The following is a 17,214-nucleotide window of genomic DNA, read 5'->3' as shown; positions in this document are numbered from 1 at the left end:
TGTACAAATCGATGGTAAGGCCACACCTGGAGTATTGTGTCCAGTTCTGGTCGCCACATCTCAAAAAAGACATAGTGGAAATGGAAAAGGTGCAAAAGAGAGCGACTAAGATGATTACGGGGCTGGGGCACCTTCCTTATGAGGAAAGGCTACGGCGTTTGGGCCTCTTCAGCCTAGAAAAGAGACGCCTGAGGGGGGACATGATTGAGACATACAAAATTATGCAGGGGATGGACAGAGTGGATAGGGATATGCTCTTTACACTCTCACATAATACCAGAACCAGGGGACATCCACTAAAATTGAGTGTTGGGCGTGTTAGGACAGACAAAAGAAAGTATTTCTTTATTCAGCGTGTGGTCGGTCTGTGGAACTCCTTGCCACAGAATGTGGTGCTGGTGTCTAGCCTAGACGCCTTTAAAAGGGGATTGGACAAGTTTCTGGAGGAAAAATCCATTACGGGGTACAAGCCATGATGTGTATGCGCAACCTCCTGATTTTAGAAATGGGTTATGTCAGAATGCCAGATGCAAGGGAGGGCACCAGGATGAGGTCTCTTGTCATCTGGTGTGCTCCCTGGGGCATTTGGTGGACTGCTGTGAGATACAGGAAGCTGGACTAGATGGGCCTATGGCCTGATCCAGTGGGGCTGTTCTTATGTTCTTATGTACACATAGTGCTCCATCATGTATGTGCATATCTTTCTGTCACCAAAATCAGAAGTTGATTACCTTATCACATGTGATGAAATCCTTTTGGAAATCACAATTTATTATTACTTCTAAAGCCATGTTATTAATATGAAATAAATGGCTTCTTTCTTATGATTCCATATCCAAGACACTCCACAAATTAACAGTATAAACTAAAAAGACAAGGATATGCTTTCCTTTCTTCCCTGCATAGAGGACTTGTGTGTTCTGTTGTCTTGATGTAACAGTGTTAAGATGTTTTGTGTCTCAGACTGCTCAGTTCAAATATTTTTCACTGTTCAATGAAGGTAATTAATCTCTAGCTTTGTAAGACTAAGATGAAGAGAACCAGTCATGGGAATCTTTCTACCCATAGATGTGATGACACAATGATAGAAAAGCTGATGTCCTACTTTGGGAATACCAGCAGGGATGACCATGAGAAGGCCATTGCGGAACTAGTCAAACAGCTCTCAAAGTTGACGGAACAGCTTGAGATGAAAGAGCAGGAAGTGAAACAACTGGAAACTAATATGGAAGAGGTAAATGCATTTGTGCTTTAATTCTTTTAGGTAGAATCTAATGGGTCCACTACATAGTGGTTGGAATCCAAAGAGCTCTTTGTGCTGCTTGCCTCATTGTTCCTTTTCTGATTGCAGCTCCTTAAATTGAGATGGAAGCCACCCAGTACAGGTCACTGGCTTCAACTATGGGATGGTAATATGCTCAGGGTGTTTTTGGATCACAGCCAATGTTTGTGCATAATGAGTAGGTCTGATTTATAATAAGTTCGTAATCGTTCAAGACAGCAGTCTTTTTCTGACTATCTCTAAAACATACATTCTTTTCTATCTGAGAGTTCTACCAAATGAGATTGTATGCATGTTTTTGTTTTGGCTGTGTATTGAGCATAGATACGCTTCTTGCACTATGCAGGTATAAATAAGCTCCATGCTGCCACTGCAAACCCTTCCCCAATCCAAAGATTCTTAGAGGATCTGAAGAGCAGAGGTGGCCTATCTATTAGGACCAGTGATACTGTTTTATCAGTGGCATATTGCGGGAGGGGGGGTGAGTAAGAAGAGGGCAGCGGTTTCGGGGTGCTCATTACCCCTAGTCTGCTGTCACCACTGCTTCCCTCCAGCCTGACACTGGTGCAACCTGCACTGATCTACTTTCTACTTGCTAAAAATAAGCAGGAAGTGGATTAACTAGCTCCTTACCTTGCTCCAGGCACGGTTTCTTCAAAAACGACAGTGCAGAATTTGCAGTTAAACTTAGAGGGACTGCACACATGAAGGAGATCCTTCATTTGCACAGTCCCTTTAAACCAAAGCACAAATCCTGCACTTCTGCAATTGAAGAAATCACAGGAGGTGCAGAGTAAGCAGCTAATTGTGCAGAGGCAGCATCGGGTGGTGTTCCAGGTCATGCCACCCCTGCTGAAGAGGAAAGTTGCCGTTGTATTGTGGCATGTCCCTGTGGCATGCCCCTCCACTCCCATGTGGAATGTCTTCCTGACTGCCATTGTACATTCAACTTTCCTTCCTGAAGGTTGAAACTGATCAGTGTCAAATGTGTGAAGGGGGAATTCCCACACTCTAGGACTTCATTATATCAGTGTAGTTATGAAGCACATTTCCTGTCTCAAGTAAGATGATCCCCACTGTTCTCATTACCTGTGTGGCATGGACAATGCGCATACTGAATTTCAGTCTTCTATTTGTGTCAATATGTATTGTGTCATATTGGGTGTAGCAATATGACCACCACCACCACCACCACCTGTAAATTCCAAGTATCTTTGAACCTCTGAAATATCCAAGACCAGGGTAGTAATAACCTTTTGCTCCACTTTACATAAGCCATTTTAGTTAATACAAGAATTACTGACAGGTGATTTTGTAAAAAATAGCATCTAAGCTGTGTGATATATGCTTAGAGTCAGATCTTACACAACAGTGCAAACAGAACAAAAGGTGCTTCAGCTGCAGGCAAGCCAGGAGTAATAGCCACACATATGGATCAATAATTGATCCAATCTAAAACTACAAAGGCTAGAAGATGAAAAAAAGTTGTTAACTTTGATCCTTTTAAAGTGTGTTCCAGTACACAGCAACGGTAAATTCAAAGTTCTTTCAACCAAGGAGCTTAATGAAGGTGTCAGGTCTTAACTAATAGATAGAAGAAAATATTAGGAAGTTCAAAAGATAAGTTCATATTTTAGGAAGTCTGCTGCTTAAAAAAATGGCAGTGACATAGCTACTAACATATGACTTTTGCTGGGCAAATTAAAAAGTAGAGTTGCTTTCATAAGATGCCTTATTCATTTATAAATATTTAGCCACAAATATTTACTTGCAAGTGTATTAAATTGGTAATTCACATACCTCTGCATGAACACCGCAATGCTACTTTTTGCAAGGAGCAACTCAGATGTACATAGGGGGTGGTTTAACCTTGATGCAGACCCATGATTTGGTACTATGTGAGTGAGCCCTGTGTTCACATACGCCCCCTTCTCCTTCTGTCACATGCTCAGATTCTCTCTCTCACTTCCAAGTTTGATATTTCATCAAAGTGGGCAAACTATGATTTGTACAAACCATACTTTGGCCAGTTCAGATGGAAGACCAAACTATGGTTTGTTGCCAGGGCCAACCCATCCATGAGGTCAGCTGAAGTCATCAACAAAGCGTGTCCTTCTCAGCCTACTTGCCTTTGCTGCTCCTTCTTCTCCTTCCACTCCCTGGATTGGAAAACAAAGAGAGGGACAGAGAGGAAGAGGAAATGTGACAGGGAGGAGATTGCTGAGCTCGAACATTGGAGAGTGGGAGGACCAGAGGCTGGCACATAATTGAATAAGGCAGTGGTTCCCAAACTTTCTGGGGCTGTGACACCGCTGGAACCAGAAGTGAATAATGATGTGAAACATGTCACACGGTGACATCACCATCATTCACTCCTGGGCTTGGAGGCCTAGAGTGAGCCTCTAAGAGTGAGTGAGGGTGGGTGAGAGGAATTTTTGCAGCATGTGGTTTTCATGTGCTGCAGCTCTGCCAGCCACACTGAAACTCCCACCACTGCTTGAAGGCTCCTACCACAGTCTCTGTGCTGGGGCAGCAGGGAGCCCGCAATGCCCCAGCAAGTGCCTTGCAATGTCCCAAGTTGTCACAAGCACAGATTGGAATAATCTCTAAACCTGACTGCTGATTTGATGGTAACAGTCATGCTGGCATCAAGCCCAAGAAACCACTTGTTTACATGTTTCATTGCTATGAAAGTGAGGGTGGAAATGAGAGTTTAGGATTCTCTATTTGGCAGATAAGATGGCACAAGTCCTCACACATTGGGCTGGGAGAACTAAGTTAATTTTCTGCTGATGCCCAAGTGGCAGTTAAAATCTATTGCAGCTTCATCAGCAACTAAGATGACCTTGTTAGAAGAACTCTGGCTGAATCAAAGGTTATTTCACTCTTTAGTCAGATAACACTTTGTTCTCCAGGGAGTTGGAAGCTGCTGCTCAGTTACAAAATATTGATCAGAATAATATTTTCAAAAAAAAAAATCTTTAAAAAAAATAACCCAAAATATTCAATTATACCTGTTCAGTTCCTTTTCCAGAGGGCCCTGTTATAGCTGGAACTGCAATAAGGATGACAGATAGTAACAAAAAAGAATGAATGAGAACTGGCAAACAGGAAATTTGTCCCAGAGGATATTGTTCCAAGGTGCCATAAAAATAAATGAATCGGGCTTCCATTTGCAATCAGCAGTTACAGAGGTGATCATATTTAAGAATGATGAACAGAGTCTTCTTCCATCCAGTGAAATGAATTAGAGCAGGGCTTTAGTCGGAATTGGTAAAAGTATTGGAAGCAAGTATTCCAACAAACATAATACAGTTAAACTGAGCAGTCTTTTTCCATCACAGGCTCTTTCTAATACCTTGATAAAGCATCACAAAATGCTGATCCACTGTATCCTTCCTCCTGCTGTAAGCAAAGACATTCACTGAACAAAATAACCTTATTGTCCAAATGGTACAGTACTTCTGTAATACAAGCAAACAAGGACTAAATGAGCACACGCACTGGATGACTGGGCCAGCTTGACCCAAGGATCAGCCTGCTAGGACCCATTTACACTTATGCCAGTATCTTAATTCCTATGGCCATGCCCACATTTGAAATTATTCTTAGATAGGTCCAGTTTCTTAATACTGTTACTATTATAAACTTATGAACTAAAATCTTGATCAGAAAGAAAATCTTTCAGACACGAACATCGCCTTAGATAATTGTATACTGTGCAGCATGCAATGTGCGGTAATTCTGCCACAACATAGCAATTGGCTTGTGGATAAATCTGAGTGCTGGTTTAAAGTTTTCATATTGCAGTACTTTATATCGGTCAGCTTCCTGAACACCTTTTCAACCATGGTTTTTAACTAGCTGCCATATATCCTCCATTTACAGGATGTGAAATCCATGCAAAAGTGGGTCTCTTTGTGGGTTTGGGGCTGATTTTAGCTATGGGAAATTAATCTAACTTAAAGTTTTGCCTCATCTTTCTTTTATTGTGAGATGGAAAAACCAGTATTTTATTCTATCTCTTCCACTAATCCAGTATATCCACAAAGTAATGACAGGCCTAGTTATTTAATTCAGCCTGTTTGAGATTCAGACTAATGTTGCTAAATCCCAGGGATATTCCTCTGGTATGAATTGCATTTACATTCTGAGATTTTCCCAATTAAAAAAAAAAATCCAGAACATTTTTCAGCAGTGAATTGCTACATTTAGTTGTCTTTTGCTTCCCACTTGAGGTATTAAACTTACTATACGTAATGAAGTTAATATAGTCATGACAAAGAGAGCTTCTTGAAGCCACCTGGGTAAGTGCGGGCATTAGTGGGACTCTGAAATCAACAAAGAATTTGACCATATTCTTAAAATTAAAAGGTGACCAGTTCTTAAGCACATGCTTAACATGATCACACAGGAAGTCCCACTGAAGTTTAGGTATATGCCAATATTTCTTCATCTGCTTAATGATCCACTTAAAGCAATCAGAGCTGTTTCACAGGAGTGCAGCTAAGCGTGCTTTGCAAGATGCGAATAGCTGCAGAAAAATGGAAAATGCCAATAGGCAGCTCGATCTCTTTACTGCTGCAGCAATCACACCAGGCATACAGGTGCTATAGGAGCCATGGAACAAAATTGTGGCAGAACAGGGCAGCAGTCCATCTGTTCTGCTGTCTTTGAAATGATATAAGTGAATACACAAAGCACATTTGCAACGGCAACATCTACAATTTCCAGATGACCTTGGCAACTTCAAATAGTCCATAAACAGTAAATATTTGCATGCGCCTCTTAGTGACTGCATGCATCACTGATGTTTTCCACCTAGAAAAATTTATTTCATTTGCAAAATAGGATTTTGAGGCATTTGCCTTGGTAGATGAAGAGTGTTGAGGCTTTTGTGTTGTGCTTCAGTGCTTTTCATGTCATCTGTTGTTGTCTAGATGAAAAGCCCATTGCTAGGGGAACTGCAGCAGAAGGTGGAGGAGACGGAATTGCTGAAGATGGAGTTGCAGATGTTGGAGACAGAGAGAGTAAGGCTGTCATTGGTGGAAGAAAAGCTCTTGGATGTATTACAACTGCTTCAGCAACTTCGGGACCTGGTATGGCAAGAAAATAGTGGGAGGAAGCATCAGGTGTTGATGCTGCCCCTCCGTAAAGGTGGACACCTCATATATTGTTTGATATTGTCTTGTTTAGGTGTATCCAGTGTCAAATTGGGAAAAGCTCATTTGTGGTGACTGTATTGGAAAAGGAAACCAAAACATCCAGATGAAAGAAAATCTTCCAGTCAGAGATATTCAGGCTCTCTCCAAACGAAAGGTTTAGAACATTTCAGTTAGTTGTTAATCTGTTCCCTCACTCAGTGGTTGATACCCGTGGCTAAGTGCAAAACTGGAACACAGTTGGAACCAAAATAAACTTTTGGTGAAGACCTGGTTGAGAACAGGAGTCTGGGAATCTGGATCTCCACTGAAACTCTATAAAGCAGGGAAAAGTGCCATTTCAAGGGGAGAAGTGGGAAATGGGGCTCTTCGTCCTTTGTCTGCCACTTCTCCCCTCCTTCAGTTGCTTTTCTTACAGATGTAGCATGCCCTTATTTGGGAAACTGAATTAGTAACGGGGAGGGAATTCGAAAAACAAGTAGCAGCTGTAGGAGAATTATCATTGCTTTGCTGTTTGGCATGGAAATCCACATCGTGAAGGAGAGAGTGGTGGTGGTGGAAGGTCAACTAGGGTGGTGAACCCTAGTTGACCTTCACTCTATAGCTCTAGGAAATAGTTCTTAGTTCCTTAGGGTCATGTTCTTGCCTATGTTGGGGGAAGGTCACAAGGTGCAGGAAACTTATTTTGGAAGTATCTTTGGAAACTGCTAATCCTACTACTGTAATGGGTTGGTTCCTGGGTCTGCTACACTGCAGAATTCGTCAGGCATGGAATAGCCATGCCCACAGTCTAGTGATACAAACCGTACATAGAAATTCTTCTATTTCTACAGGAATTTCCTCATTCTAGAACTATGGCATCCACAATGTGAACTCACTGAGTTAAAAGATGCCAGATGTGATTTTGGCAAAAGCTAGAGCAGCCTATCTGGAGATGCAACACACAGTACACTGGTTTACATTCTGACACCACCATAAATGTGAGATAAATTAGATAAAGGGTTTAAGGTGCAAAATCATATAGATTATATTGTACTAAAGACACAAGACCAAGTCCGGAGAAAGTTGTCATACTGAAATTTCTTTAAAAACAATGGCATTTATAGCCCAATCCTATCCAGGACTGGGCTGTACTGTGGAAGTGTTTGTGACAGCAGGTCAGAGTTCCACCCTCACAATGACCAGCGACAGTGATCAGAATGCTCCATTGGAGGCCATTTTGGGAGAGCTGCTGCAAGAGGTAGCAGCACTCTCTAAATATTGCCAGACCCTACCACAGTCATCAGAGCAGGTAAGACAGCAGCAGGGGTGAAACTGGGTGGGGAGGGGGAGGAATGGGGCGGGGAGGCTGAAGGAGGATGTGGATTCAAGGACAAAGACACGCACCTGATCCTATCCTTTCCGTAAGCTGCCTGACTATCCCCTTCCTCTCCTCAGGCTTGTGCCAGTGAAAGACACCCATGGCAGAGTGGAAGGCTTTCAGAAGGGTAAGGGGATTTAAATCTCCTTTACCCTCCAAAGCCTCTCAATCCACACACACACCCCTGCTGATACAGTGCTCTTTGGTGCAGTTGCACTAGCAGTGGGTGGGTGGGGGGGAGCCACAAGTTGTTCTATTGCTTTTAATGGGATTTAAGTGCAGCTAACATTCTCTGGAATAGGGCCATAGCCAAATAACGTAAGAAAACCACTAGAAGCCAAATAATAAATTGAATTAAAATATTTCTCTCTTATTGCTCTCTTATTGAGTCTAACTTGTTTAGAAGAGCTGAATTCTATTATTATTTTGTAATAAACATGACATTGGTGTATAAAATATTAAAGTAAGATAGCAAAGCAAATTTCCAAAGAACACAATATATTGTTCCAAGATGGAATTTTATCTGTTCCATGGGATCCAGCACTTTACTTAATAGGTTCCTTATATGTTAGTGATAATCAGATGTTCTGAATATATCAAAAAATATAATGAAACACTTAGACATGTTGTGTAAAACAAGATGTAATGGGTGCATAATTTTGAGAAGTTATTCTCATCGCTTTGGGGAAATGAATAGATTAACAGTGCCTGAGAAATGAAGTATCAAGTGTCAGAGCCAACTGAATGCAGCCTATAAAGAACAGATTTACTTGTATTGGATCTAGGATTGTATTCCTTAAAAACAAAGAAAAGAAAAAATATGCAAGGGTGTTGTTTATTGGAAACATGACTAGGGACCAAACTACATATCATGTTAGCTTGTCATTCGTGCTGATGCGCTTAATTTGTCTTTTAAAAATAGCATCAATCACAATGGTGGCAGAAAAGTAGGGGGCTTGCCCTCACCATAATTCCCATCTGAATTGCAACACTTTGGGGAGAGAAAAAAAGCTCCCACCAATACTTGCTTATTTTCCTTGGTAAATAGCAGCCATGGGGCAGGCAATTAGGATCATGGCAGGAGTCAAGCTTAAAGCCCCTAACTGTAGTTCAGATTCACAGGAAGCCATCTAGCTGTGATTTTTTACAAGAAAATTACACTTGCCAGTGTCGTTCTGCTTAACATAAGATGTAAAATTGGCCCTAGATCTGATGATTGCTTAATCATGCCTAAAATATGCCTGAGTTCTGCAGATGGCTCTTGGGAATAAATGTGGCATTCTTCTGTTACATTAACTCAACTTGCCCACTTGGCAGGGCTTTCATGTCCTCCGTTCGATAGCGCTTGCTGTTTAGATCAATAACAATCCCGTGAAGGATATGCTATTAAAGTGCCATGACTAGTTATGATTGGCAGAAGGCATAACTGCATTCTGAGGCAGGATTCTGACATGTCCCTCATTGACCAGCAGCGTTGCTGACAATCACTCCAGCTTAGCAGATGATCCATCAAGCAGTGTGCCACTCCATTGCTAGGAGTCTTGGCGTGCTGTCATATATCATAGTGCACAATGATGATAAAGGTTGGTAATGAACAGGGTGATTTACAGCACCCACAAAGAATATTAAGAATGCTTCATATATCCAGAATCTAGGAATCAGGAGGTTTTTGGTAGGCTTCTGTTCTTTCCTGTGGATCTGGCAAATAATGTCATAACCCTCAGAGAGAGTGACTACATTTCTAACCCTCATTGTTGCATAGGATTAGTTGAAAACATTCAGGGATGGGGATTCTTTTGATCCAGAAATTAAAGGTGCCTTTGATGGGACTTCTGCATCCCACACACTGTCTGATCTCTGCTTCCTTGCCTCTGGATAACTATTACTCGCTATGCCTCCTCTTTCTTCCTTTCCTTTGTCTTGGTCTCAGTCAAAATTGTACATTTTTATCACATCTGGATATCAAATGAAGACTGTCAAGTCTTAGCCATGTAGGTTTCCAATATGGAAACATCACAATGATGGTTGCGTATCCCTGTTGCCCCAAGGCTTTGTCAAATGGATGTTCTCATGACACAGGCATAGCTCAATATACAAACATAAAGAGAAACAAATATATACATACTACAGTTCACAACATAAATAGTTAAAGGTTTTTTTCTAGTTGCAGAATTGCTCATGCAAAAATAGTCAGCAGCCTACCATGGTTGTGATCTTGCCCACATGTGGCCCCCCTGTATAGGATGTACACACGGAGAAGCATAGGAAAACACCAGGCTCACCCACCCTATAGATGTGCATATAAATGTCAGCGTTGATCCCGCCTAGTTGCTTAGACCCTCTTCCTGTATTCATCCACCCTAAAATGGGTTAAACAGATCACATGAGGGGTCTACTCCTTGTGGGTGTTCACATGTTTGAGTCTTGATTTGCATTTCAGGTTTTATGCATGGTGGGGGAAGGTATGCTCTGCCATGTATAAGCACACCTAAGAGACAACTCACCTGTGCATCTCCTTACATTACCCACTTGGCAGTATTGCACAGTTATCCACAATCCTCCCGAATGCCTTCTGTACACTCATCTCCTGTTTGTATTCTGCAAATGTATATATGCACCCAGATGTTTGTTTGCATCACTGCATAGATAACTGAAACGAAAGCGTAGTATTTTTTTCTGTTGGATCAGTTAAAACATGTATAAGAAGAAAGGTTGCCAACATCGAAGCTCATTGGTGCAGTTTATTGGACCCAAGATAATAGCACAAGTTGCCTCTACTATCAGACGTTATGGGTTTTTGTTTTAATTTAGAAAGCAATTGTGTAGTTAAATGTGCTTTTATTTAGATGTGAACAACCATCTCCATTGAAGCTAAGTGTTCCCTAATATTATTTTGTGTTTTAAAGAATGTATCTAAGCGAGCCTTGGGGAAAATCTTACTGAGCACTTTGGAATCCTCCTGTGATCCACAACATGGTAAGAAAACAAAACCCTGCATGGTAAGAAAGTCAGACTGTGCATGGAAAGTCTTACCACCCTGCCTGCTTAGGAGACTGTCTAGCGCACTTTATAGGGAAGTGTAATTTTTTTGCTGAACCAAGATGGAAACAGGAAAGTCTTCCTAGTTGTTGCAAGTAAGAACAAGCAAGGTTTTCAGGGACCACTGTCTGGCGGGGGTCGTAGGATAAAGATCAGCAAAGTAGGCTCTGTTGATGTAAGGGATGTGCCTTGCCAAACGTTTTGGCAGTGCCAAAATATCTAATGATGGTTCTGCATAAACACAGGATGTAAGGAAATGTTTTGGTCATTCCAGAGCCACACAAATGAGAGATAAATACTGAGCCACTCAGAAGAAAACAGTTAAGACTATGGAGCATGAGAAGGGGAAAGGGGACTCCTGTTAGCTCTCATATATTCCAGTTTTTGAAATTACATGAACATGGAAAAATGTCTTAGGAGTCTTATCAAATTCTGCCCTTACCATGAAAGTCAGTAGTGTTCAAAACGCACATAGACACACACAGAGAGCCCACTCCTGCTCAATGTAAAGAATATAGAGGGAAATAGCATCGTTTACAGCCCAATCCTTCCTAAAACCCCATGTGGTGATGCAGTGGTGCTGGTGAGGCTTCTGCTGCATCCTGCAGGTGACTTTCAACTGCTGCTATGGGGCAGCTTGGACTTGCACCAGCAAAATCACAGGCACAAGTCCTTGTTGCTTTGTGCAGTAGGATCAGGCCCAAGAAGGGACTCAGGATTTGGCCTGTGCCACCACCACCAATCCTGCCCTCTCCTGGGCCTGATCTGTCTACCCCCGCTATCTCCTCCTCATTCTGCCTCACCCCATTCCACCCCGTGCTGGGCTTATGTTCTCCACTGGACCTCCCGAGATCCACTAGCATACTGGCAGCTTGCACTGACACAAAGCACTTAATAGCAGCCTGCAGTGACAGAACGCAGAGCATTATGCAACACTACAAAGTGTTAGGATTGTGTCATTAGAGAAGGAAGTGGGTCAGACATTTTCTACTTTAACAACCTTTCACGTTCTTGCAAAACCTGAGTTTACCTGAGTTATCTCTCCAAGGCAATAGCCCACTGTGCAAAAGCTGTTGTCAAAAGAACCCCACAGGCGTCAGAGCCAGAAGGTTTTGATTTGATTACTTTGTTCTTTGTATTTGCTTATTTTAGGGGCCCATATAACTGGCCAATTACATAGGGAGGCAGGCAAAGGTGGAATGAAGAAGAGATGATAAAACATAAATTTTGATTGAAGATTTTGTCTGGAGGATCTAACTGTAATTCATTTAGGGGCATTACAGCACACAGAGCATGTTTAGTTTCCATGATCCCTTCTTCCTTTATAAGAAGACTTGTGCGGCTTTTGGGCATCTGAACAGCCACAACCCAAGGCCAAAATTATGACTGCTTTGATAGAAGACAGATAAGTATAGAGATGGAATACGAGCCCAAATATCTAATCATTCCCTTGATTAATCATGGTTTAATCATTCCCTTGATTAAACCATGAATGAACTAACAGGTTTTAAAGTATTTTACATTGTCAAAAATGCTATAGTCATTGGGAACATTAATTATACTGTAATTATTAATAATATACCAAGGGAAGGTAGCATTTTCTTGCTCGAGTAATTCTGTTCAGGCCTACTAAAAGATGATGCACATGTACAAATATTTTGTCACCGTGCGGCTTCTGTTGGAGGCATGGTGTGCTAGAACAGGGCCTCAGCATCATTCCTTCTGTTTCTTTCAAGCTGGTTTGGATGTTCCAGTTCTTGGAATGTTCTCCATGGCTGTTTTCAGAAAACTTTCCATTTTCTACAACCAGAATACTTTTGTTTCCATGCTTCTGCATGCATATCACCCTTGTTGGATTAGGAAATCGTGGCCCAATTCCAACTCAGCAAGTTAGAGCATGATATGTCAACCATTTTCTGGAGTCAGTATGCAATTTGCAGTATGCAGTTTTTTCTGGTGTCCTGATGATGATAACATCATCTCAGTGCAAAACCCTTAGGATATGTACAGTAAATAACATTAGACTGAATAGGAGGTTATATTAAGCAGGTGAATATTTAACAGGAGGTTATATTTATTTTCAACAAATAAGCATGGCTCCTAAGGAAGGAAAATTGATACAGTTGCCTTACAGCCCAATCCTGTGCATGTCTACTCAGAAATAAATCCCATTAGAGTCAGTGGGGCTTACTCCCAGGAAAGTGTGGATAGGATTGGGCTGTTAGTCTGAAAGGGAATGTCTCTGTGGAATAAATGAGGAAGCACAGGTAAATCATTATTTGTGGTCTTCCATTACTAGTTAGAGTACTGGTAGACTCCAGTTGCATGCAATCACATGGGAAACATTTGGAAAAATTAAGATGGTCTCTAACATTTCCAAAGTTCTTGTATAACCTTCTTTTACTTTGCTTAGTACAGTTTCTTTATAAATATTAAGGAACAATATCAAAGAAGGGATTAGTTGTGTTTTTATTTATATGAAAATAGGAGTTTTGCTTTGTAATGAGACAATATGTATAAGTTTTAGTATGTTAATTTGTATTTATAATTGGAATATTCTAATATGGTGTATTATTCTGTAGTTTTGTACGTATTCCAATTGTCAAGACCCATATAAGAATTTTTAAAGATTAAAAAACACCACCATGGATAGAAAAAAAGCCTCTGAGTGGTCATGGGAACATGGCTTTGAATAATCCAAGATGTGTCAAAGTTGAAATGCATGATACTTTGTGCACTGCATGGCTGCCAGCCCATCAAGTTTTCCCTCTTGAGAATTTTCCTCGAGTTTTCTGTGTCCCTCTATGGAAGTGTTAAAGCACATTTATTCATGTTGTTTCCACATCCCCATTCCACATAGTTGGCTGGTCACATTCTGATATCACAAGGCGGAGTAGTTGTGCTTGAGCCACCAAGTGGAGAAAACATGACATGGAGCTGCTTTTTTCAACACTAGTAGATATTGAAGTTCTTTCCCTCATTCAAATGATGAACTACGACTTCCTTTTCATTTTCCAGATTTTGAACAGAATTCCTTGAACTCAAAAATGTCCAAAAGCTGAATCCACAAGCAGTTTGTCTCATTAGCATTACTCATTGTTTGGTTTTTATGCCTTGCATTTTCTGCACAGATGATGTCACAAACTTGTCGAAATTACATGTTGCCACTTTGACAGGTCAGAGGAAATGGCAGCAGTGGATAGGATTCCCACTGTTCTGTCACTATAGTGTGAACCTCACCTTGATTAGAAAGCACGTGATTATTTTTATGCCTACATTAGAAGGGATTTGCAGCAGGACTGGCCCACCCATGAAGTAGATGATGCATCTCAGGTCAAATGGTGAGCAACTGTAGAGCCAGCAAACTCTCGGCGACTTTCACCCGGAAGCTGCCATTGCCTCCCTCCCTCCAGCCAGGCATGGATGGAGCCATATTGATCAATTTCCTTCTGTTTCTCCTTCCTTGTGTGGTTCTTTTCCAAAAGCAGGAAGTAAAGGACTTGCTGTTTTTATTTAAAGGGACTGCACATGGAAGGAGCAAGATTGGTGGCAGGAAAGTGGGTTGCCATTGTCTGGGTTGTCATGTGTGGGTTGCCGCATGAAAAAAGCACATTTCACTCCTTCCTTACACAGTCCCTTAAAAATGTCCCACACTTTCTGGAAATTCTTTAAAAAAGGGCCACAAGAGGGAGTAGCGCTGTGAGTGGGTAAGGGGCCTTTTTGGAGGGAGTTGCATATGTGCTGCAGCAAAGGCAGTGCAGCAGGTCAGGACAACCCTGGGCACCTGATGTGGTTCAGCCTGATTTCCAGCCTGTGGCTACAGTTTGAGGAAGTTTAGCTTTCCAGCACAGTGTCAACATACTGAGACAGATACATTTCGAAACTCATCCTTTGTTCATTCAGGGGTGAGGATTTAATGGCCAGAGTGTGTAGAGCACACAGAACAGCAGAATTGTTGGAGGCTACTCCACTCTGCATCTCCTGAGTGTGAACAAGGACACATTTTCACCTCTTAACATTCAGAAAGCCTACATTACAGTGTAATATTTGGCAATTGCACCAAAAAAAAGAGCATTTTAAAGAGTGAGAATTTTATTGTTGTTGAAAGTGTATAAGAGATTTATTTCATTTACATGCTAATATACCATTTCTCTCTTTTCCTTCATTTTAAAGGGAAACCACATATTTTTGAAGTCTTAGATACCCTCTACCATGAACTGACTGCCTGTGAACTCAGTCGAAGCAAGCCTCTTGAGAAAGCCCCAGGACATCAATCTTTGACTAATCCCTTGGTTATCTCCTGTTGAGCAACAGTGCCATCTACTGTGCATTAAAAACGATAACATGATGCTGAATGCCCTGCCACCCATGAAATGTGTCAGAAGCAAAAGCTGGAATAGAAAAAGACAAGTGTAGAAGTATAAAGAGCCATCTTATACAGGGTCAGACAAATAGTGCACCAAGCCCAGTCACATCAACTATGACAGCCCTTCTCTGTAGGATCCCAAGCATGGGTCTTTTTCAGTCCTGCTTCAGGAGTCCTGTTCTTAACTGGAGATGCCTGGATTTCAAACTTTAGTTCTTACATGGACACTACCTATGTCCAGTCTGCCAAGCTTTACTCACTGAATCCTAAAATTACAAATGATACTTCTGAGAAGTTCTGCAATTTCTTGTGTGATCTCTAAGCAAGCTGTATCCATGAGAGTGCTTACTTGAGGATGATTTAATAAGTGGTACCTTAAACTTCCATGTTATTAGTAGAAGTATGCCAATTCATTTTATTTTATTTTTAATCTGCTACTAGCTCAGTATATCCTGGTTATACTAGCAGAGATTAATTTGATTTTTCTGATTAACTGCTTCAGTACAATAGTTTGGCTTCCTTGAACATCTACCTGGTGGGGAAAATCCATCTTCTTAATGTACAGAGGGAAAATATGAGTGTATATTAAAAATATGCCAAGCAATATAAGGTTGCTGATACTATACAGCAATCTATAGAGTAGCTATAAGTTGCAGACACCAGTTATATTAGCGAGGGACTCAATGTGCTGTGAAGTACATGTGTGTGTATGTAAGTCTACTTGTAAACATACATCATATGTAACTAGAGTTGTATTTGCATTACTGCCCAACTGGATACAGTATATTATTTGCATACATTACGCTGCACCATAATGATGTTTTGATAGTAGCTTTTAATTACTTTCTTTTATTATAAATTTTAGATTGCTATATTAAAATCCTACATTTTAACCTTATGAATTAATGCCAGTGGTTCTGTTGTGCTCTCAGTATCTGCGGCAGTGAGAAGCCCAAGTATGTATGGAAGGAACAGAGACATAGTAAGAAGTGTCCATATCAGTAGCGTTGGAAGCATGAGACCTTCCATTTCACCCCTCTTCATGAACACAAAAGAAATACAAGGTTCTAGGTTAATGATTGTGTGAGTGGCCTCTTGTGGGAACCCCCAAACATTCTTTTTTTCCCCAGAGTCCCCTAAAACATGGCAAACACAGTAGACTAAAGAGGAGCTTGTATAATCTGTGTGAAAGAGTATGCTGGCTTGACCTATAGCCTATAACCTTAGCAACTAAATAAGAACATAAGAACAGCCCCACTGTATCAGGCCATAGGCCCATCTAGTCTGGCTTCCTGTATCTCACAGCGGCCCACCAAATGCCCCAGGGAGCACACCAGATAACAAGAGACCTGCATCCTAGTGCCCTCCCTTGCACTGGCATTCTGACATAGCCCATTTCTAAAATCAGGAGGTTGCACATACCCATCATGGCGTGTGCCCCATAATGGATTTATTCTCCAGAAACTTGTCCAATCCCCTATTAAAGGCATCCAGGACAGATGCCATCACCACATCCTATGGCAAGGAGTTCCACAGACCAACCACACGCTGAGTAAAAAAATATTTTCTTTTGTCTGTCCTAACCCTCCCAACACTCAATTTGAGTGGATGTCCCCTGGTTCCGGTGTTATGTGAGAGTGTAAAGAGCATCTTTCTATCCACTTTATGCTTCCCCTGCATAATTTTGTATGTCTCAATCATGTCCCCCCTCAGGCGTCTCTTTTCTAGGCTAAAGAGGCCCAAACACTGTAGCCTTTCCTCATAAGGAAGGTGCCCCAGCCCAGTAATCATCTTAGTAGCTCTCTTTTGCACCTTTTCCATTTCCACTATGTCCTTTTTGAGATGTGGCAACCAGAACTGGACACAGTACTCCAGGTGTGGCCTTACCATCGATTTGTACAATGGCATTATAATATTAGCTGTTTTGTTCTCAATACCTTTTCTAATGATCCCAAGCATAGAATTGGCCTTCTTCACTGCTGCCGCACATTGAAATGTTGAAAAT

General features: G+C 41.3%; 1 protein-coding gene across 1 annotated transcript in view; it reads left to right on the top strand.

Moving 5' to 3' along the window:
* EFCC1 (EF-hand and coiled-coil domain containing 1) overlaps positions 1 to 15,150 on the top strand; it is a 102,761-nt gene extending 87,611 nt beyond the window's left edge. The window contains exons 5-8 of the mRNA XM_066612966.1: positions 1,069 to 1,234; positions 6,223 to 6,381; positions 10,711 to 10,780; positions 15,017 to 15,150. Coding sequence (XP_066469063.1) covers positions 1,069 to 1,234; positions 6,223 to 6,381; positions 10,711 to 10,780; positions 15,017 to 15,150 — 529 coding nt within the window. The remainder of the gene's footprint in view (positions 1 to 1,068; positions 1,235 to 6,222; positions 6,382 to 10,710; positions 10,781 to 15,016) is intronic.
* Positions 15,151 to 17,214: the final 2,064 nt, after the last annotated feature.

This window comes from Tiliqua scincoides, chromosome 2 (assembly GCF_035046505.1).
Source record: "Tiliqua scincoides isolate rTilSci1 chromosome 2, rTilSci1.hap2, whole genome shotgun sequence".
Classification (NCBI taxonomy): Eukaryota; Metazoa; Chordata; class Lepidosauria; order Squamata; family Scincidae; genus Tiliqua; species Tiliqua scincoides.
This window is presented reverse-complemented; position numbering and strand designations above follow the sequence as displayed.